The sequence below is a fragment of the Lasioglossum baleicum genome, chromosome 9 (assembly GCF_051020765.1).
Source record: "Lasioglossum baleicum chromosome 9, iyLasBale1, whole genome shotgun sequence".
Lineage (NCBI taxonomy): Eukaryota > Metazoa > Arthropoda > Insecta > Hymenoptera > Halictidae > Lasioglossum > Lasioglossum baleicum.
Window position 1 is genome coordinate 7,381,596 of NC_134937.1, and position 21,924 is coordinate 7,403,519.

At 34.3% G+C, this 21,924-nt stretch overlaps 3 protein-coding genes and 1 long non-coding RNA gene across 14 annotated transcripts; 2 read left to right on the plus strand and 2 right to left on the minus strand.

Annotated features, from left to right (window-relative positions):
* Positions 1–517: 517 nt before the first annotated feature.
* LOC143211871 (tubulin delta chain) lies at positions 518–4,598 on the plus strand. Its single transcript, XM_076429951.1, has 2 exons — positions 518–1,998; positions 2,143–4,598. The coding sequence occupies exons 1-2, from the start codon at positions 918–920 to the stop codon at positions 2,286–2,288; spliced, it is 1,227 nt and encodes a 408-aa protein (XP_076286066.1). The 5' UTR covers positions 518–917; the 3' UTR covers positions 2,289–4,598.
* LOC143211875 (uncharacterized) lies at positions 3,930–11,456 on the minus strand. 3 transcript variants are annotated; one of them, XR_013009558.1, is made up of 3 exons: positions 11,327–11,456; positions 9,826–9,928; positions 3,930–8,767 (listed from the first exon to the last, which is right to left on the minus strand). It is a non-coding gene; the product is annotated as an uncharacterized LOC143211875 (long non-coding RNA). The 3 variants fall into 3 exon arrangements; XR_013009559.1 differs by lacking the exon at positions 11,327–11,456 and adding an exon at positions 11,170–11,304; XR_013009560.1 differs by lacking the exon at positions 11,327–11,456 and adding an exon at positions 11,170–11,304 and having other exon boundaries at positions 3,930–9,543.
* Wnd (Mitogen-activated protein kinase kinase kinase 13 wallenda) lies at positions 5,404–18,461 on the plus strand. 2 transcript variants are annotated; one of them, XM_076429927.1, is made up of 12 exons: positions 5,404–5,569; positions 9,108–9,274; positions 12,946–13,220; positions 13,299–13,485; positions 13,566–13,757; positions 13,860–14,286; positions 14,363–14,589; positions 14,670–14,994; positions 15,079–15,482; positions 15,994–16,212; positions 16,693–16,888; positions 16,967–18,461. In XM_076429927.1, exons 2-12 carry the CDS (start codon positions 9,135–9,137, stop codon positions 17,084–17,086), a joined length of 2,712 nt encoding a protein of 903 aa, XP_076286042.1. In that variant the 5' UTR covers positions 5,404–5,569; positions 9,108–9,134; the 3' UTR covers positions 17,087–18,461. The 2 variants fall into 2 exon arrangements, with proteins under 2 accessions (XP_076286042.1, XP_076286043.1); XM_076429928.1 differs by lacking the exon at positions 16,967–18,461 and having other exon boundaries at positions 16,659–16,888.
* On the minus strand, positions 9,826–21,840 carry LOC143211872 (armadillo repeat-containing protein 1). Of its 8 annotated transcripts, none has more exons than XM_076429952.1 (5): positions 21,711–21,840; positions 20,951–21,061; positions 20,549–20,884; positions 20,260–20,469; positions 9,826–20,157 (listed from the first exon to the last, which is right to left on the minus strand). In XM_076429952.1, exons 2-5 carry the CDS (start codon positions 21,056–21,058, stop codon positions 19,984–19,986), a joined length of 828 nt encoding a protein of 275 aa, XP_076286067.1. In that variant the 5' UTR covers positions 21,059–21,061; positions 21,711–21,840; the 3' UTR covers positions 9,826–19,983. The 8 variants fall into 8 exon arrangements, with proteins under 8 accessions (XP_076286067.1, XP_076286074.1, XP_076286070.1 ...); XM_076429959.1 differs by having other exon boundaries at positions 21,716–21,829; XM_076429955.1 differs by having other exon boundaries at positions 21,656–21,803.
* Positions 21,841–21,924: the final 84 nt, after the last annotated feature.

Genomic DNA, 21,924 nt, shown 5'->3' on the forward strand with positions numbered 1-21,924 from the left:
GCGAGTGGGCGCGGGGATAACGTGAAAGTTACAGTGATCTGATATACCACATCGCTAAAAGTTCTAAATAGTGCCAAAATAGTGCCAAAACATCGTCTGAAATATGGCGGAGAATGTAACATTTAATAATAATCGATATGGTTTCGTGATAATTCGCATTCTCACCGATACATCGCGACGAGAATCTCCTCAGTGGTCTTCTTTACCGACAAAATGCTCCCGTTGGCCTTCTGTTTCTCTGGATGGAGCCAGAATATATCCTAGAGGGCGTAAGAAATACCGAAAAATTCGAGTCCCGCCAACCCCCATAAGGCTGGCAGTCTTTAATAGTATCTTGTCGGTGCCCCGTGGATCGGAGACTTCTTCTCCGATTCACACCTTTTGCTCCGCGATAATTACTCGACGGTGGTAGAACTTTTAGCGATGTGGTATTTCAGATCACTGTAAGTTCCACGTTATCCCCGCGCTCGGTCCCGCCCGCTTACTGGTTTCGCTAAATAGCACAGGGGCTGGCAGCAGCTGGCAGCAGTAGTATTTCGTCGGTGGTCGGTGCCTATTGTGAGTCAATAAAACAGTCAGTCCATAATGGTCCATAAGATGTACAATCTATGTCAAAACGCTATAATAATAATAAGCGGTTTTAACTTTAACACATTCTTCGCTTGTATGTATTTGCAATTCTGATATTGTCACAACTATTAAGATTTATCTTTTTGAATAATCAATATTATCCTCAAATATTGTACGAAAATCTTCGTTTGGACATCGGTAAAATATGCTTATCATGTATTCAAATGGCAATTTTGAATTTTCTCTACAATTTTTCGAATCTTCAACTTCAAATTGATTTGACATATCAGCCAGTGTGACTTATAATGAAAAAATAAATGTAGTTAGCTGTAACAATGAGTACATGAATGATTTACTTCATTTGCTTACGAGTTAATTCGTGTAATCCAAAAATGTTTACTCTACAATTTGGACAATGTGGAAATCAACTAGGCCATGCATTATTTTCAAAAATATCATCAGACATGCAATGTGTAAATACCAGTGTATCATATAATGTTAATTATCAGTATTCAGAAGAGGCATTTACTAAATGGTTTAGTAGTATATCCAAGGAGGGTAAACGATTAGCAAGAGCAGTTCTTGTAGATACAGAAGACAAAGTAATAAAAAAGATTTGCAATGATGCAACAATCCCATGGAAGTATCGTCCAAAAAATGTCATTTGTCAATCTGGAGGAGGATGTGCAAATAATTGGGCGTACGGTTACATGATAAAAGGACACGAGTTAAAGGATCAGATATTAAATTCTGTAAGGTATGAAATAGAGAAGATGGATCATCTTGATGGATTTCTTTTACTCTTAAGTTCGTCAGGAGGCACAGGATCTGGCATTGGAAGTTTAATTGGACAATTGTTACGCGAAGAATATAGTACAAAACCAATTGTTACCACAATAGTATTACCATTTTCATTTGGTGAAGTATGCACTCAAAACTATAATACATTATTCACGTTGGCAAAACTGTATAATCATAGTGATATGAATATAATAATTGAAAATGAACAAATACATGATATATGCAAAAATTTGTTGAAAAAGCTTGCAACGAATTTGAGCGATATGAATGATATTATTTCTGAGAAGTTGTTGGCTGTGTTTCAACCAATAAATTATTTAAAATCTAATATAACAACTTTGGTGTCTCAAATAGCATCGCATCCTTCTTACAAATTTGCAAGAATCAAAAGCACTCCTCATGTACCTACTACATACTCAATGTATGAACGTATTTATGATTGGAATTTATATCTGCAACATCTAAAAGAAACACTTCGAATTCCAAATTTAGATTCAAAATTGAGCGACAACGAATTGAAACTACCATCCCATTCATTAAGCACAACTGCGCATCATACGTATGCGTGTTCTATATCAAATGTTCTCATTACACGTGGCACTGCAACAGATAATGATCCCATTATAGGTAATGAATTTAAAGATAAACGTTTGTATACAGGCTGGAACAGTGCTGATTGCTTTTCTCATTTGCATCAAGAACGAAAATTCTTAAATTATGACAAGTTTCTTGCCCTGCTCACCAACAACTCTCAAATTTCCTATTCTCTAGATACAAGTTTAAATAAATCATGGAAATCTTATACACATGCTGCATACCTACATCAATATAAACGATTTGGTTTGGAAGATGATGATTTTTTACAAGCGTTTGCAATACTCGAAAATATTGTAAAAGAGTACCAGGAACTCAAATAAGAAAATAAAATGATTCTAATCTCATGCATTTTATGTATAAACCAATTAAAATTCGTGTTCCTTCTTCAACAGAAAATATAAATATAATGAAATATCTATAATTCATAGAAACACTATCTTATATGCACTGTATAATATTTGTATTTATTAAAAGACATTATTAATTTTAGATTTACTATGATAAATAGTGTCGTTACTTTTACTATATATGTATATATTTTAGAATTGGTAGGAATTATATATTGTGATGTTGCATATACATATAATATAACCGTAAATATATATATACATATTATTTACAGTACTTCAATTGTTTACAATGATGAAATATACACTTATTTATCCATTAAAATGTATTATTTTTTAATCAAATAATATAAAAAAATCCAAAAATACTAGTTCTTAAATAAAAAATTCGACTAATGAAGACAGATGATAATCTAAAGAACATGAATAAGAGGGTGGTTATGACGTCACTAGAAAATCGACCAAATTGCGACACCGTCTGATGCGTCAGAAGGTGCAACTACAGAGGAGAAAATAAATACAAAAGATAGAAAAATAATTCTCTAATGCAGGAAAATAATGAACAAGATTAAAAAGTATAGATTAATATTGACACCTAGGTTGTTCGTTGTTCATTTATTTTCTTGTTTAATAAGAACAGAAAATAAATGAACAACGAGAAATGTAAAGAAAGTATATGTGTTCAGATATTTTACGCGTATTACAATTATTTTAGAAATCAGGTACGATTGATATCCTTCTTGTGACCAATTTATTTTAACGAATCATAATCTGAAAATACAATTTTATTCTGTATCTTTGTTAATTATTTATTAGTAAGAGTTTGGCTACAGTATCCAATATCAATGTGAAACGTTATGTGTACGATGAAAGCAATCTCTCCCCTATAACGCACGTTTTGCGCGTGTGCAAAGGGACAGCCGAATCCGTCGAACATAAACGCTGAACGAAAAAGTTCGGGCCATTTCCAAGAAATAACGAAAACTGTTCTTGGAAGTGGCGGTCATCTTTACCCCCTCCTCTACTCATCATCTGGAAAGAATAGATTTCTTAGGCGTCCTTTCACGTTGTTCTACAGATTAAAATTACATTCAGTATAATCTGGAATTGTATTTTATACAGTCTTTAGACGTATATAAACATCTTGTCAACCTTTTGATAATGCATTATTTTATACAGCATTGATTGATCGTTTACATTTAACAAAATCCGTTGCGAAGCATTAGAAGTGAAAGTAAATACTAGGACTTAATAATGTTTTGAAGTTTCTAATGAAACGCCCTACCATAACTATACACAAGACGACTCAAGGTCAAAGTTTTAGATGCGTTATGTAAAGGTAGGGAGAAAGAAAAGAAGCGCCGGTGTGGAGAATATATACCTATACATATAACTACATAAACAACGACTGATGCACTGTCCGCACCGTTCTTTAGCATCAGTCAAGCGTTACAGGTACAGCCACGATTGTAAAGAACTCGTTTGTTGCCCCCTTCATCGCCCCCATTGTATGCCCTAACTATCGAGCTCTTTTCAAATTAATTAATACCTCCATTGCTCTTACGAGTCTAATAGTAGTACACACACAATCAGAACAAATCGAAAAAGACTTACCTATATTAATTAAATATATGTACATTTCAAAGTAAATACATAATATCCATATCATAAGATGTTTTGTTCTCTGAGAAAACGAAGATGAACCTGTGTGATAGCGATTTTTCACAACACACAGGGTTGACGGAAACAAAACATCAAGTATAGTGGCGCCATCTAACGTGGACATTGACGCTGGATTGCAAGAAGGGAAATTAATAAACATTTAGTTTACATAAAATTGTTTCAAAACATCATGACAACAGGTCGTTTATCCTATGCGAATTACGTCATATATTATCTAAATGGATTGATTGAAGTCATTCATGAAGAAAGATAGAAATCGCCGAGAGAAATAGAGGATTCAACGTTTTTCCGTGCATCTGCCGAAAACATAAACCATCCCTGCGAACCTGTATAATACATGCACGGACATGCAGTAGACTCCACTGGGTAGAGTACACAATGGTGTTGGTGTGCGCGACTCGAATACCAAGAGGCGTGGTTTGAATAGACGGACCTGTTCCACACTTTTTCCCCTCTGTTCTACAGTCAGTTTCATAATCGACGGCACACGCTTTAAATCAGAATAACTTTTTTATAAATCGACCAAACCATTTCAGTTTTCTGCCAAGCTAGACGGATTAGTTTAATAGACAATATGTAATGCAAATTTTGGAAAAATTGCGTTTAGTCTGAATTATGAAAAAAATATAGTAGAAGTTGCTTTTTACAATTTATTTAGTTGTTGTATCGTAAATTTAAAACATGTGTTTTGTATATTTCTATAAACTCAGAGAATAAGCTTTATACATGCTGGAAATTTCATCGAAATTGGTTATATGGTTTATATGTTATGGACGATTGCAATTCTCTTGCTTTTTGTAAAAAGCATCTAATATCTGGCCAAGAACACAGTAAATTTTGAAAAAGGATTCCGCTGTTTCATTGAATAGTTCTGAGAATACATGTGTTATTGCGGATTATCTAATACTTTAAATGCAATAAATCAATCATTGTACTACAAAATTTACAATTTGTACATAAAGATATTGTTTGTCATTATATCTTATAATTATGTGCTTCTTTCTTTTGCACAGTAAGGTATCTTGTCAGAAAAAGTTGAATTCGTTTGATCCATTTAAATAAGTTATTCTAATTGAAAGTGTGTGCCATCAATTATGGGACCGACTGTATAGTATAGTGCGGGAGCATGTGTCCGGAACACAGACACACGTGCACAGTAAAAAGAAGGGCGCACTCTGGTGTCGACGCCGCGGACGATGGCACGCGCCATTTTGTTTAGTGTCCGCTGGACGCGTCGTGCGTCGGGGTGCCGCGGGGTTGCTTTCCATGACTGTCAACAGCGAGATATTCGCGGCTCTCTGAGCTCGCCTACAACTGGGACATACACATACGAGTGTCACGTTCGAGGCAGTGTGACGTGTGCATAATCCCCTGCATGATTATTGTGTCGTGCAAGCCACGGATAATTTCTTCGAGAGAGAGTCGAGGACTCTCGCGCGTCCCGCAGTGTCAGATACAGCAGCAGTCCCGAAGACTCCGCGAATGCATGGCGTCAGTTCCAACTTTATGGATACTTCGTAGGGAATCGCCGTTGCCTTTGCCGTCTCTCACGGCGAGAATTACTTCCACAGGTAAGAACAGAAGGGTTGCAGCGCGTGGTTCTTAATCAATAAAGTGTTCCCTCCCGTTTCACTTCCCAACTCCTCGATTCTAAATACAACCACCTCCAAGTCAAGACCATTCTTTTCTCTGTACCTTTTCCAAACATTCGACGCTTCATGCTCTGCCGAGTTTTTCGTACCAAATGTCGTGAGCCCTGGCCACGGTAGTGTCTCGCTTGTGCAAGCCGCTCGAGGAAAGTGAAAGCCCGTTCCCGATCGTTCTGCATTGAGTACGGATCTCGTTGCGTCCGTCACCGCAGCACACGTTTTATGCTATCCTGCAGCGTTACATGGATTTGAACCGCCGTCGTTCGTGCCTATATAGTTGTCGGCACTTTGAACCCTACTCGGTTTACGTCTACCCGCGAATGCGTTCATCGCTTTCGACCGATCGAGGGGAAAAAGATGCACGCGGAAAACTCTTTTTACTGTGAAACCTGATTTCAAACATATCTCATTATTATACATACTTGGAACATAGACCAAATAACTTTCTGTAAACATTTTCGTATTGACCGACTGCACATTACCGAAGACCAGTAAAATACTAAAATTGAGCACTGGTAAATAGAAAATTTGAATAGGTAATCGCAATATTAAGCATTAATAATTGTGCGGTGAAATTTTATTATTTTTAGATATAAAACTTAATATTTTTGATACCTTATTTAACTTTCAATGTGTACATTAATATCATTAGAATGGATGTCAATGTCTTTATTTTCGAAAAGTCAGTGGTGCTCAAACATGGCGAATTTCATTCTTTTGTTAACATTGGGGTAACGTGCGGATGTAATGAATCGGTACGCATGCTTATGTCTGTGGTTGTCAGGAATTTCACGTTTAAAGTTTTCATCACTAATGCTTTGATAAAGGAGATCGGTTAAATTGCATTATTTTTTTCAGCCTTTCGAATTTATTTCCATGACTTTTTTTCTGGTAAATACATAAAACCTATACTATAGAGTTCAATTAATGTATAAACACAAATTTTTTGAAATTGTGACATGCGGCTTTTTTCCTTGCAACCACAGATGTATGTGTATGTCGATTACTGTGATACCGTGAATAGCATCGCGATCACTAAATTTATCGGGTGATTTCAATGCCTGGTTGTGCAGTAAAATAGAACCCATTAAATTTTATATTAACGCAGTGTAAAGCGATAACAATTATTTTCTATTTCGACTACTAAAATATAACATCGTTTTATTTCTTTCAAATAATAACGTTCCACAGTAAAAATATTTTTGCGCATTTTTATCGTATTGTTTCTCGTTCGTTTTATTTTGAAACTGGCACTTGGTATTTCCAAAAGCTAGTAGTCTCACCCTCGTTGCATTATTCCCGAAGATGTCGCGTTCGTATAACCAGAGCGGGGGTGTGTATTTAGGAAAAGTATGGGAACTTCATGACGCTCTGTCATATATATATATATATATATATATATCTTTTTCACGAATAAAAACATTTTCATTCAATTATTTTTGTTCGCAGCATCAATTCGCATATTACAATTCCCGCGATGATTACGATATCGATGCGTATTTTTAGTGTTTCATAAAACTAGCTGTTCCATATTCTACGAAGCTACGCGAATAAGTATTGTATATGCTGAAAACATTTTATGGGTTTAGAGTTGCGCAACATAATCTTTTAGCTTTATTAAATTTGTCGTTTTGTGTTAGTCACCAACCTTCTTAACAAAGTGATCCAATTTACCTCGATTTTCGAAGCTTGCAATTTTTCAGAGACACATGTTTAATTCTGATGCGATGGCGTAAACAGTGGTTGGTCAGACGAAATAATACACAGAGCAGAGACAATGACTGTCCCCTCATTACAATTCGTTCTTCCCTAACTTTACCTATAGGGGGTAAGTTGACTAAAGAAGCAAAGGGGTGCAACGTGCTCACTCTTTCGGAACATCGATTTGTTAACTTGAGGAAACATTTAAGTCTTTTCTGGCTTATCAAATCACCTTTTCATGTAACGAACTCTGCACTGAACATAGAAAATTGTAAACGCATTAGCGTACAACAGGCTTGAGCATAATTGAAATAAATTATTTGAGAAATAATCTTTAATCGAAATTCAATTGAAATTAAAATAATTTTTCACTTTCATCAAATAATTCGTACGCTCCAAAATTCTATTAATTTTTAATGCAGCTAAACTTTAATCATTAAACTACTAGTTACTTCAATAACCTCTTCTTGAGGTGAAATTATTTATTATTTCATTCGAACAATATAATTGAAATAAGATATTATTTAATTTAAACATCACACACAAATGAAAACACATTTTTCATGAAATCTTCAGAATATCTGCGTTCACAGATAAATACGAATTGTCGATATTTATAGACACGTAGATTTTTTAAAACTAGTCGTTTAAATAGTCGTGTAAAAAAATTTTCGAACATTAAGGATTAATATATGAGGGCGTTGTTGTGCAAGTAGACAATATAATCTCAGTTGTACGGATGTTAAAAATTGTTCTACGTCTTCTTTTCAATGGGCATTCACAGGTATGAGATTTAGAAGGTTTCGGGGGTTGTTGGACGCCCATTAGAGCTACCTAGTCTTCGGCACAGGTGCTTGGGATTAATCCAAGACACGCCTACTTATGACTCACCATACAAAACTCCGTATTTTTTTTTTTTCGTGGCGCGAAAGGGTGCCGCGTTTAAACTGGTGCACAGTTATATATCTGATACGGTTCTTAATTAGTATATTCCATTTACATTTGCATTGAATACAATTTATAAAAGCATTAACCAATGAAAGAATTATTGCAAGTCCTTGGATCCACATTATCTAAATTTTGGTCGCGTTGTGTTAAGAGTATTTGTTGCCGTTATCGAAAATGTTCCTCGCAAGTGTATACCTTTTTTAGAACGGGGTGGTATGCTTGATCCATTTTAAAAATGCAAATAACAAGGTTCTAGTCCGATCTAAGGAATTCGCAGGAAAAATAAAACGACGCGACGGTTAAGTTTGGTATGTGACCGCCACATACCACGCCTCTTGCTAGATCGACATTCCATTGAACCCAACTTCCCCATGTTATACCGAAGGTGATTTCTGATTCGTGTCTTCATCTTTTCATCCATTATTTAACTCCTGGTAATGCAGCAAGAACGGACAACCTTCTACTTCTCGTCTACAAGTTCCATGCCACTAATTAAATGAAGCCGTATTTATACCTGAGTGCGTAACAAAATATCTCGGTATTATCACTTATGTCGATAATAAAATATTGCACGGTGTTAATAATCGGAGATTTTCTATAAATTGGAGGCTCTTATTGATAAAACATTCGGTCTCTCTCTACATTTTAATTAAATTATAAATTGAATTATATAAAATACGGTGCTTCGAAACAATTTCTAATTTTCCAACGGGAACACTTAACAAATGTTAAACATACGTAGGAATTTGGCTATTAACGTAAGGGTTAGTGGTAAACAGTTTCTCTGAGAAATGTATAAATCTTGTTTCAGTACTTAAATACGGAAAAACATAGAAGCATGCGCACCCCTGCTGAGACCGAGACACTATCGCAACCTGAGATGTACAAATTCGAGGCTCAGGAAACGGACGCATCGGCGACCGTTAATCAAGTAGTTTTATCACCATCTCACCCGGAAGCGCACATATTTACGAATAGGTAAGATCGATAAAATTACGTGACTAAGTATGATATTAATAACATTTAATTAATCACGGGAGCTATGTTTTAGCTCTCGTGTAATATAGAATTGTTCGCTGTATTAATAACAAGAGTATGAAAGTGTTTATATTTTACAAGCTAAGAAACATCTGTCATTTTATAATTACCTCAAACTGAGCTTTCATGTAAAATGAGAGAGTTAACCGAGTAGATTGTTGACTTTAAATACTTATATACGGTCAGCCAAAAAAATCCCCACACACCCTCTAAAATGAATTAAAATTCAGTATTCCAACTCCTTGAGGGAGAGAGAAGTTAATGGGATATTCTATATTATTGACTATCAACATTATTCAACATTCATATACGGTCAGCCAAAAAAATCCCCACGTACCCTCTAAAATGAATTAAAATGTAAAGTATCCCAACACCCTTGAAGGAACGACAAGTCAAGGGGGTCATATTTATATATACATATATAAAAATATATATTTCAGTATCATTTCTAATTATTTTGTCGAGAAAAAATCAAAATTAACGTCACTTACAAAGAGGTCGCCTCATGGTGTCCATGATTCGGGCTGTTCTGCTTATCGAGAATCAGAAAACCATGAAGATTCTTAATCAGGGTGAGTTTGGTTATAGCAGAAACTAGAACAAAATAATAAAGTCAATAATTACAAAAATAGCGGCACTTCGTAGTTCAATTCGATTTCATTTCGATTTCCTTATGTTTTATTAACATTCGGAGGCTTAAAAAAAGATTTGACATAATTTGAAATAATAGTAGATTTTCAAAAACATACATACTAAAACTCCGTTCATTTTACGAATTCAAACATATTCTTTCGCACACATTTCTACAAAACTTGAAGAAACTGCACAAAATCGATTTTTCGAAAACGAAAAACTGGAATACCTGTTAAGAGCTTCGAGAAAGCATCGTTCGCGAATAATTAAAACTTGTTTATACGTTTGAAAAAGGGCGCTCCCTGCCGCTGAAGTAGTGCGCGTCAATTGTGCGCATGCGTGCGTTTAATCACCTGTCAAATCGTACTGTGAGAGGCTCTTTAAAATGTACAAACTAAGCGTAACTATATAGTAACTATGACTCCGATCAGGAATTCTGATAAAAATTCTACTCGCGTGCGTATGGTGAACAGAAGAATTGTATAAACTGGAAAATAATCGGGCGTATAAACATAATTTAGCTGCGTTCACTGGCGAGTGTAAGTGTAAGCGATAAATTACACTTGATCGTCGCGCGTGTGTCACTTCGAAGAAGCGAACGGTAAATGCGTCCCTCTGTCGGCGAACTTGTCAGTTTGCGATATGTCTCGTGTTCACGTGTATCGCGTATCGCGTGTAGTTTTCTCTGTGCTTGCTTCTTGTTTGGTCCGCGAACGTTGAATCGGCCGTGCGATTTTGTGACAGTTTCTGTCAGTGTATGAGGCGAGGGTGCTGTGTCCATATGCTACGCACGGCACGATGGTTTTTACAAGGTTTTTCCTTAGGAAGACGCAGAACGACGATGTGGCCGTTCCAAACAACGTCGGTACGAAGAGGTGAGCTCGAAGGCCAAGCCGTCGGAATGCGCTTCTGATAACGGCACCATCGTTCACGGTTCCGATTTCGTTCCTCGCGTTAACACATTCGCACGTAAAACCGTGTTCGCGTTCTCCCGAATTTATCAGATATTTTTATTCGAACAGCACTCGATCGCGCGCGGCTTACATACTGGTGTCATTTCTGCCAGTTTCAAGCGAAACAAACATGTATATTAGCACACGCGGTTTCAATATTTTCGACCGTAAATGCTCTCGATGAATCCTTTGCATAGCCAGCGACACACGATTGTATATCGAAATGACGCGGTACTGATACAGACTTACCAACGGTCATCAATATTATCGAAGAGATCATTTTACGCGGAACACAACATGTCACTCGCGTTTCGCGTTTATAATTTATTCGAATTGCCTACGTACTTGACAGGTGTACAAATCACGTAGAAAAAGCGTGCCAGCCATTAAAATTTGACTTTTGTACCTTCATTATCAACTTTCGTAATTATTCTGCGACGGTTCGTAATGATTTTGTACGAATGAATCGTTTTATTTTTCCCGATACCACTTGCGCAGAGAGCATATCCATTGTATGTTAGGCGAGTATACAGCATGTTTTCGTAAACACGACTTATGTTTACAATTTTCGAAATTTTTTATCACACCTGATTTTATTTCCGGAATAAAATTAATAATAGCTAGCGAAGGATCGAGGGCGATACTAGGATGCATTATTAATGAGTTCCTGGAATAATCAATACCCTCGAAGAAAGATTCCTGGCCGCGAACATAATGACGCGATTCTATCATCAGCTGACTACTCCCGTGTCTTGATAAGACTAAACTTCAAATCAGAACAACCATGTATTTCGCGCTAATTTTCGGATCGCTCGATTTGTTTTGCGAATTCTTTCCGGAGTAGTATTTGATTATGAGAGTCTTATCGTTGCTGTATATGACGTTCGTGCAGTTGTTTGATTATTAATTTAAACGGAAAAGAATATTTTCAAAAAAGATAACACCAACATTTCGGAGCAAGCAATGGAATTAAACGTATTAATTATTTATCGTCTACGACTTGTAATATAGCGCGTACTCGCCATTGTAGTTATTAAACTTTAAATGGATCAAAAGTCAATGAAGTATTCACTTTTGTTGCATTGCATATCAGCGAAATCAATAATTGCCGATCAATTCAAATACGAACTTTGTTTACAGTTTCAAGTTAATAGAATTATGCATTAAATATGAACTTTATATTTATATGTTGATGCAATGTGCTTGCTCATTGTATTTACGATATAATTTATATGGTATTAATATATCATAATATAATTAATATAACTAACTGTATTATAATATGGTAATATAAATATAATTGAGTGGAGTAACATTATTTAACACTAAACCTACCAACCATCAAAAGTGGCTAATGTGTATGGTATTTTATAAAAATAACAAGATTAAATTTATTTATATTTTGTGCGATTTTTACTGTAATATATACTGGAGTCAAAAAATGTATTGAATCAATTCCCATGAAAACACCTTTACGATCTCAATAATTGTCAAATAAAATATCTAAAATGGGTTGTTTGACCCCTTATGGTAGGTTTAGTGTTAATATTGTCGGAAGATATGTAAATGGAAACTTATTCTAGTCGCGCGTAAAATTTTTATAAATCGATAATAAATATTACATGCACGTACAGTTGCTCGTGCGTTACATACGTGACATGCAACGCTCAATACGTATTGGAAGGTACCACTGATCACAGATAGACTAGATCACACAAACTAAATAAGCATGTTCTAATACACAGTACTTTCTTTGTCATTTTTGGCGTGAGTGTAAAGTAATTGCAATTGACCTTGAAAACTTCTACCATGCTTTTGTTAATACCTCTTATAGTTAGATAAACAATAGTAAATTAAAAATCGATAAAGAGATCATTGTACTTCATCTACTAATAAATAATATGAAATACAATGATCTTCATTGAAATATTAATTTCGATAACGTGATTCGCGTGATTGTATGAGTTAGATGTTAGTCTCAAATTACTGTTTCCTATTAATAATGGTATTAATTTATTATCTTAGCATGTTATGCATTCAAGAAGAATTGGGCCAACTGGGTGGAATCGCAGGAGGCCCAATAGTCACTGATTCACGGGAAGCTCAATTACCTAATAACAACAATACCAATTCTGAAAGCAATACAAATTCCAGTGAGACTGCAACAAAATGTACTCCAGGTTCTGGGTCTTTGGATACACAAAGAACAAGTTGGGTTGAAGGTATATTGGGATGTATGCGCCCAGTTTGGAGTATGCTTTCAAAAGCAGCTGTAAATGAAAAGATTAAAGGACATCAAAGTAATTAATTATTTTTATTTATTTCATGATATATGTATTCTCAAAGAATGGCCAGGTAATAACAGATAATTATTCCAGCGGATGATTGGGAAATACCGTTTGAATCGATTAGTGAACTTCAGTGGCTTGGATCTGGAGCTCAAGGAGCAGTATTTAGTGGGAAATTAAACAAAGAAATTGTAGCCGTCAAGAAAGTACGCGAGCCACGCGAGACTGATATAAAGCATTTACGAAAGCTGAATCATCCGAATATTGTTCAATTTAGGTAAGTTTTTATTCATCTTTGAATATTGGAATACATATGTATAGCGCGAGATACTATAAAATATTGCTTCCTATTTTTAGGGGAGTATGTACACAAGCACCTTGTTACTGTATAATAATGGAATTCTGCCCATATGGACCATTATATGATCTTCTCAGAGCTGGAGAGCCTGTTCCACCTCCTAGATTAGTGTCATGGTCTAAACAAATTGCAGCTGGAATGGCCTATCTTCATGCACATAAAATTATACACAGAGATCTTAAAAGTCCAAAGTATGATTTCATTTTCGTATGTCGAAATTCCTTAAGCATGGCGTTCAACTTAATGATTCAATCGAAGTAACATAAATAATATAATATTGTCCGTCTTTTCAGTGTATTGATCGGGCAAGGAGAGGTCGTAAAAATTAGTGATTTTGGAACGAGTAGAGAGTGGAATGAAATTAGTACAAGAATGAGTTTTGCTGGTACTGTTGCCTGGATGGCTCCAGAAATAATCAGGAATGAGCCCTGTTCTGAGAAAGTAGACATATGGTCATACGGTGTTGTATTGTGGGAATTATTAAGCGGGGAAATACCTTACAAAGATGTAGATTCTTCTGCAATTATTTGGGGTGTGGGCAACAACTCTCTCCATTTACCAATCCCAACCAGTTGTCCAGAGGGTTATAGGTTACTTGTAAAGCAATGTTGGGCTGCGAAACCGCGCAATAGACCTTCTTTTAAACACATTGAAATTCATCTTGGTATTGCAGCGGTTGAAGTACTGTGTACAAAACCCGACGAATATTTTAAAACCCAGGTACAGCAACATTAATCTTGGAAACACACGAGCATTAATTTATGATCAACGAGCTCAACAATTCTTCTGATTCTAGCAATCATGGAAGAAAGAAATTAGGGATCACATGAAACAAATGCAAACAAATAGTTGTAGTAGTCCAAGATTTGAAGCTGACTTAATTCGACGACGCGAGGATGAATTGAGGCATGCTCAAGATATTCGAGAACACTATGAGCGTAAATTGGAGCGAACTAATAATTTGTACCTAGAATTAAGCGCTGTTTTACTACAAGTGGAGCAGCGCGAACGAGATGTAATCAAGTAAGTTATCATACGATGTGCATACAATAAATTTAGTAGTAATGTATAGTCAGTAAATTAACTATTTTCTACTTTTTTAGACGCGAACAACAAACCGGACATAAACAATCTAAGAAACGTCTTGTTCATCCCCTTTTAAAAGCTCAGGAGAGACTTCATCGTAGACGTAACCCAACAACCCTAGTTTCAACATCATCTACACCAACAACACCGCCATCACCTACAGACTGTTCCCAGAGTCCTGTGAAAGCAACAATGTATACACAGTTAAACGAGGCTAACCAACCAGAAACGATTCTAGCTCCAAATAATAGTTTTAAGCAACGTAAATACAGGCATCGTAGAGTAGGATCTGGATGTGGTGTGAGTTCCAGTCCGAGATCAAGTCCTCATCGTGAAAGAAAAGTACGTATCTACAAAAGAAATGCACATAACACGTTCGCCTATGTGTACTTTACACGAGGATAATATCTATTTTATTGTTTTCAGAGTACTGAAGTATGTGTACGTTTCATAGACAGTCAAACGCAAACAGAAATATTAGAAATCAGCGAAACTGATTTTAGCCCTATTACAAATGCAACAACATTGCCGGCAACAGAAAAGCTTTCTGTAAATAGCATTAATAAACAATCGTTAACAAAACAAGTACCAGAGTGCTTAAACGGGAACTCAATTCTGTCCGAAGCTCATTACAGAATACAATCTAGTCCATGTTCCAGCCCTGAACCTTTAAATGAAAATCATGTAAATGGAAATGAACGTTTAAAGGATTGTAGCGATGATGATAATCTAGAAACACTTGGCCGAAAAGTTAGTGAAATTATTAATGCCAATCGCCTTATTTCGCCTATAGATAATGGAAATTGTGACGATGTGATAATATCACATAGGTAAGATGCATTTAAAATATACTTAATTTATTGTTATAAATTAAATTCTCGACACGGGCTGTTACTTTTCCGAAGTTTCAACTTTTCGAGGGTTCGAAGGAACGAAGGGAACTCCGAAGTTTTGAAGTGGTTTTCGAAGGCTACGCCCCCTCGACTCGGCCGCGTGTCTCGCTTCCCGTGGCGGTCCTAGCGATGCGAAATTGCGAACAGCTGTGTTCAAACTTTCGCATCGCCGACACTTACGTTGTAACGCATTTTAGAAAATGAGCGTCTTCATTCGCGCAGATTCAACCTTTTTCGCCTCTTATCCGTTAACTGGATACGAATCGAACGAAGATTTCGAAGCTTCAAAGTTTCAAAATTTCTGAAAACGGAGCTTCGAAATCTTCGACCTCTGAAGGAAAGTAACAGCCCTATTCTCGACCCGTCCTGACCCGATATTTTCGGTATCTCGCACACCTCTACTACTTAATAGTAACAACTATAAACAACCATCGATGAATAATTTCAGAGGTAAAGAAGAATCGGTGAAATTGTCTGGACACTTTTGTGGAATTATTATTAACGGCACTAATATGCAACAAGAACAGTCTGAAATTAGAACGCGACCTTGTACTGAAAGCATAGATACGATGCGTGACCATGAAGATGATAATTGTGAAGAAAGTTGGTCAGATGAAGAGGGAGAAGATCCAAGTTACACCTATAATTACTCTCTCAGACGAAGAAGGTACGTAATTCATATAAATACATTAGATACCATATTCTCGTGTTACATGTTCTTAAACACAATAACAATACATAATATTCTGAATAATTACACACAGTATGTCCTACCTGAGCGTCTCCAAACCTTTTAATGGAAGAAAATTTTTTTTGTATACTGTAGAACATCGATTATTCTTATTATTAAAAAAAAATGTGTCTCGAACACTTTTCTAAGCACTACTTCTCATATAAAATTTCAACATACGTACGTGTACTAAAATATAAACATTGTTCAATATGTAGTTGAAGTATGAGTGTACTGCGCACTTATATAGGTGATTTATCCTGTATTCGTAAAACCGGCATCTGGATAATCGGTCGTTCTACTGTACTTACAATTAAAGAAAATGTTAATATTAACGAGAGGATACCCTATATATTTATAATCATATTGTGTTGTATTTATAGTATTTAGACACATTATCAGACACGTATTTTATAGTATTGCAAGAAGACCAATTGGTCCTGGATGTAGATTAAGAAGATTTAAACATGCCACAATGCGAATAGAAGGAGTGTTAGCTTCCGATGAGGAAAACACTTCTGAATATTCACATCCTCCGTCCAGTCAGTCATCCACGTTAGAGAGTAATCCTGATGTGCAAAGAGTATTTCGTAACATCCATTATTCTCATAAGGTAATTCAATAAAATACTTCATTATCTTCAACTGCATAACATGCATAGTATAATGTGTTTTTTCTTTTTTGAATTTAGAGAAAAGAAATAGATGATGTTTCCGATACATCGAGTCAATCGGAAACAGATGAAGTCAGTGAGATTACAATTGCATCTCAACCGGTAGGTGCAAATTTGAAAATAGAGAGCAGCGTTTAGGTTAATGTAATTTTTATATCTCATTTATGAGTGATACATAATAAGACCCTAATAGCCAGTGCATTTCTGTAGTGTATGTTCTCATTCTATTCTGTGTTAAATATTGTAGATATTTATCCATTATGGTATTCATTAGGTACATATGTACATTAATTTTACGAATTATTTATCAAGCAAATATGATACTAATATTCTAAAAATATCGTACATTAACAGAAAATAAGTCAAACATCATTTTTATGACACATTAGAAAGCTAGACATACTCTTTGATTTGTATCATTTAAAATTTAATAGATTTGTTCGGTGAAAACAAATTTTCTATTACTGATTATGGTATAATTAATTTCATATTGTATTGAAATAGACATTTCAAGAGATACCTAATTTTTCTAAAAAGACAGAAATAGATTGAAATATTTTCAATGACGTGAAAAATTTACAAAAACATGTTCTATAACATGTTGCTATATAGTATTATGTATAAATATACATCCACCTCATACTTATTTTTCATAAAAATGGAAAGACAATTCATTAATTCGTAAATAATTCATTCCATTATTTCTTATTTTTTTATAGTTCCTTTTAGTAGATACATCATTTGCAGCTAGATATGAATTGATTTCTATCAGATATTGCATTTGTTTTTCATTAATAAGGAAAAAACTCAATTAATTCTAAATAGATATTTTTTATGAATGCGAAGTCCGTTTTAACGGAATTGCATTTATTCGCATGTATATATAGAATCTACCATAGTGTAGAGACCGATTAGAGCAAACTCGTATGGTAGTACGATAGTTTACAAGAAAGTATTGTATATAAATACAATGGAGTCGCGAAAGAATAAATATTTCATTCGAAAATTGAATACTTAAGAAATAATTTAGGTAATAAGTAACAGAATGACAATTACTAAACAAATTTTACAACGTAAGTGCCTGTGGCAATTTGCATAAAGTACAGCAAACAGTGACTATTAAAATATTGAAATGAAAAAAGATTTAAAAAAACTAATCAAGTGGTAATGTGCAATATAGAAGAATCATGTGATTAAAATTTTTTAAAAAAACTGTCGGTACAATACTTTCTCAACTCGATGAACGCATAACTGATGGGAATAAATTGAAATTTAAATGACATGAGGTATTACTTTAAAGCTACGTTACCAGAACAATGTCGTGAAATATTTTTGATGCGCTAAAATTACATTTTTACCAATAATCTTACTAACGACTTACGTAAAATACTGCATGTAATATATTTTATTTCGTTTTTCAATTAACAAATGAAAGGAAATCTAAATCAATGACTATGTTTATAATAAAATTAGTGTAAGTTGTATCATAAACATAGTAAAAACAAAGTACAGGTTGTCTGAGTTTCAAACTGAAACTCAACAATAGTATTGAACTGTACACGAAAATCATACTCATTGTTTTTCAAATTAATAACAATTAAGTATTGCAGTTGCGTATATGTATAACTAGACGATATTTTGTCAACTCAATTGTCCGAAATACTGTTCTGCATCCATCTATTGTACCTGCTTTGAAACTCAAATTGCCTTAATGACAATTACTATACATTGTAAATATAGACAATACAACATAAACTTAAGGGAATAGTAACTAAGATTCAGTATAACATTTTGATGTGCTCATTTGGACGACATAATTAGTAAGACATACAGAGATGTACTTTCTAATAATCATACATATTGTATCGATTATATTTATGCGAGTAGTTGCATAAATTGTTCCTTCTTGTGCAGTGGCAGCTAAACTGACTAGTTCTATTATTCTTAATAATAGAAGCAGTACACAATGTTTGTGTTATAAACAATAAAGTTGATTTACAATAACTGACTTAATGGGTTTTATTTAACACTTTTTACTCACACGATGTTATAGATTGAATATTATATTTGAGTTTCGTATAAATGAAACAATTTTTTCAAAGCATAATGGGGTATTAGTAATTTATATTCAGTTATAAATGTGAACAAACAATATTAAGGTTTTTGTTTCCTTTTGTCTTGAAGTATATCAACTTATTATGTTATATACAATAAGTATTTGCACAGCCTGTTTGCAGTAACGTTGGAACAGTGAAAAATTGTATTTGTATGCAATATCTAACACAAAGAACTTGAATTGTACACATTAATGAAACATTTGTACGGAAGTTTAAACAGTCGTCAAAGCGCGACTGACATATATTTAATGAAGCTCTAAATAAACGATGTTTTTATAACATAAATGCTACATTTATTATACATATACCAATGATAAAGTCTTTATCTCATACAATAGTATTTACATTCAGTAACTCAATAATCTACTTTTGTATATGAATTCTGTACAGAATCATGCAAAAATCTCAAAACTATAACTATTTCTTATATTAATGTTTCAATATCATAAATTTTTTATCAGTTATAAGTTTTTAACACATTTAAATACACTGCATAGTTTAGTTAAAATGAATTGTTAAATAATGACATCGAACTTTCGTTGATCTTATTGAATATTGAGTGAAATTGAATTCGTTAATATTTACCAATAGTCATATACTAGTATTCTTAAAAATACATTTTTAAAAAAACTTAACAGTTGCTGTATTCATGTTGCTTTTGCAATAAATGTCTGGTGCATGATTACAACATTAAAAATAATGACAAATGAACAATTTCACAGTTTTGATACTTTACAACGAAATGCAAATTCAAAAATGTTATTACAATATTTATCAAAATCGTTAAAGTAAATTTCTTTAAAAAAACCATTTTTTTTATTAAATTAACGTCACAACTTTTTCTGCTTTTTCTCAAATTGTTCACTGATCATAGAGTAATAAATTATACTTAATATAACTATATATATAGTTTTTACTTTACCAATAGAATGAATTTTGAAAAAATTCAGTGGTACTTTTATACAATGACGAAGCACTTTGCCTTAATCCAGTGAACAGAGATACAACACCTTCTTTCTCTTCTTCTTGTTCTTCTTCCTCAGGTAAGTATTCTGGCATATCTTCTGTATCATCCTCTCCATTTATATGAACCTGTAAATGTATCATAAAAGAAGTCTCCTGCGACTGTGTGATCCGCATTCCTTCCAAGTGACTTCTTACAGATAATATCGACATATAGCAGCAAATATTTACCAGTTTAACAAGATACTCTTGATTGAATTTGTTTCTTGTCACTAATCTAGCTTCCATGTTTTCTGTATTATTTCGAATAGCTTCTGCAATTTGTTTAGCTGTAACATAGCTTAAAGTACGCATTGTAACACGCTGATGTTCTACATCGACTACAAGAGAAACCAATCCATCGATTCTTATTAGTATTGATTCCAACTCTGAACGAGACTCCTACATATGTAATATGTCATTAGCATTGAATGTTAACTTTAATGTGTAAATTACACATGCATGTATCAACTACATTTACCGGTAACAAGCCTTGAACATGTAACACGATAACATGGGTTTTCAATTTTTTCGGTTCGATAACCCTTCTACATCGACTACGTAGATTATATATCGGTGGTTTCATTCTTTCTATATCATCAGTAATACACTGAGCTCGTTTAGCTATCTTTGGTTCATCGATATTATATTTGTTTATGATGGCATCCAATGCTTCACGAACACCAAAAGTCGAGGTTATGTGCACATAGTTGTCCACATTTTTAACAAATAATTCTAAAATGTCTAAACTCAGATTAATGATCTCTATATCCGATACTTCAAGGACAAATGCTACGTATGAAAGAACTGTTTTGTCCTGAAATAATGCAACATTATAACAACAACAGCATAGTAATGCATTTAACAAAAAAGATTTAAATACCTTTAAAATTGTGTCATGGTTTACAACATCGAGAGCCAGTTTTTTGTATGTTTCAAGTGTAGCTCTTAATTCTTTTGGATCTACAGAATCGTCCACGTCCATGTCCATTATCTATAAATGTAAATGTTTACATTAACTTGAGCTGAAAATAATATGCTCAAACGCAACGAAGAGTATATTTGTTCATATTATACGATTATTTGTTTAATAGCGATTAGTGCCACTTGAAATTTATTGGCACTCTGTTAATATTTTTGTCAAACGAAGTACTGAAGTAATCACAGTTACGTTTCACCGTGGTCGAACGATTACACGTTCACGAAGCTATAACAAACATGACATTTCGAACCATAAGAACGTGTTTTAAACTGTTCACTGGGTCAAGTTCTATAATATGTGTCATCTCAGATCAGAGACGATCTGCTGTTTAAAAGTTTTTAACAATCGATAATATATAAGGTCAGTGCGGACGATGTAAAAAATTTAAGGTAAACTAATATTAAATTAGTTTGACTTGAATGAAAATACTAGAATAGCTGCATGAGAATACAGGGTACATTTGAATGTAAATTCTGGAGGACGAGAAAATCTATTACAGGAAACCACAAATTTATAAAACTTGTGTATGCCTAACGCATATACAATTTGTGTACGAATGTGACACGTGTGTATACAATTATACACATATATACATAATACACGTACATGTACGAATACATATAATACACATGCGTAATTCGGATAGATGTATCAGTATTACCCTACGTAGTAATAATAGCAACAGTCATGCTAAGCCAGCTGCTGCCAAATTGTTTCGATGACGCGCATATTGTAGTATAGTAGCGAAACTGGTGTTTGGATGACGTACTAGAATAAGATGGCCGACATCAGCTCTATCAACTACCAACAGCACAACACCCGTATTACTTCTCTAATGAACTTCTTTCTTATTTTACGGAATCGAGAGCTGTAGA

What these genes read in the sequence shown, in the direction of transcription:
- LOC143211871 (XM_076429951.1), top strand. Translation starts at nt 918, where the DNA reads ATGATTTACTTCATTTGCTTACGAGTTAATTCGTGTAATCCAAAAATG. An exon ending in AGATAATGATCCCATTATAG is followed by an intron (nt 1,999 to 2,142) that starts GTAATGAATTTA and finishes CCTATTCTCTAG; the next exon opens with ATACAAGTTTAAATAAATCA.
- Wnd (XM_076429927.1), top strand. Translation starts at nt 9,135, where the DNA reads ATGCGCACCCCTGCTGAGACCGAGACACTATCGCAACCTGAGATGTAC. An exon ending in ACGAATATTTTAAAACCCAG is followed by an intron (nt 14,287 to 14,362) that starts GTACAGCAACAT and finishes TTCTGATTCTAG; the next exon opens with CAATCATGGAAGAAAGAAAT. An exon ending in ACATCCATTATTCTCATAAG is followed by an intron (nt 16,889 to 16,966) that starts GTAATTCAATAA and finishes TTTTGAATTTAG; the next exon opens with AGAAAAGAAATAGATGATGT.
- LOC143211872 (XM_076429952.1), bottom strand. Translation starts at nt 21,058, where the DNA reads ATGGACATGGACGTGGACGATTCTGTAGATCCAAAAGAATTAAGAGCT. An exon ending in ACCATGACACAATTTTAAAG is followed by an intron (nt 20,885 to 20,950) that starts GTATTTAAATCT and finishes GCATTATTTCAG; the next exon opens with GACAAAACAGTTCTTTCATA. An exon ending in ATGTTCAAGGCTTGTTACCG is followed by an intron (nt 20,470 to 20,548) that starts GTAAATGTAGTT and finishes TTACATATGTAG; the next exon opens with GAGTCTCGTTCAGAGTTGGA.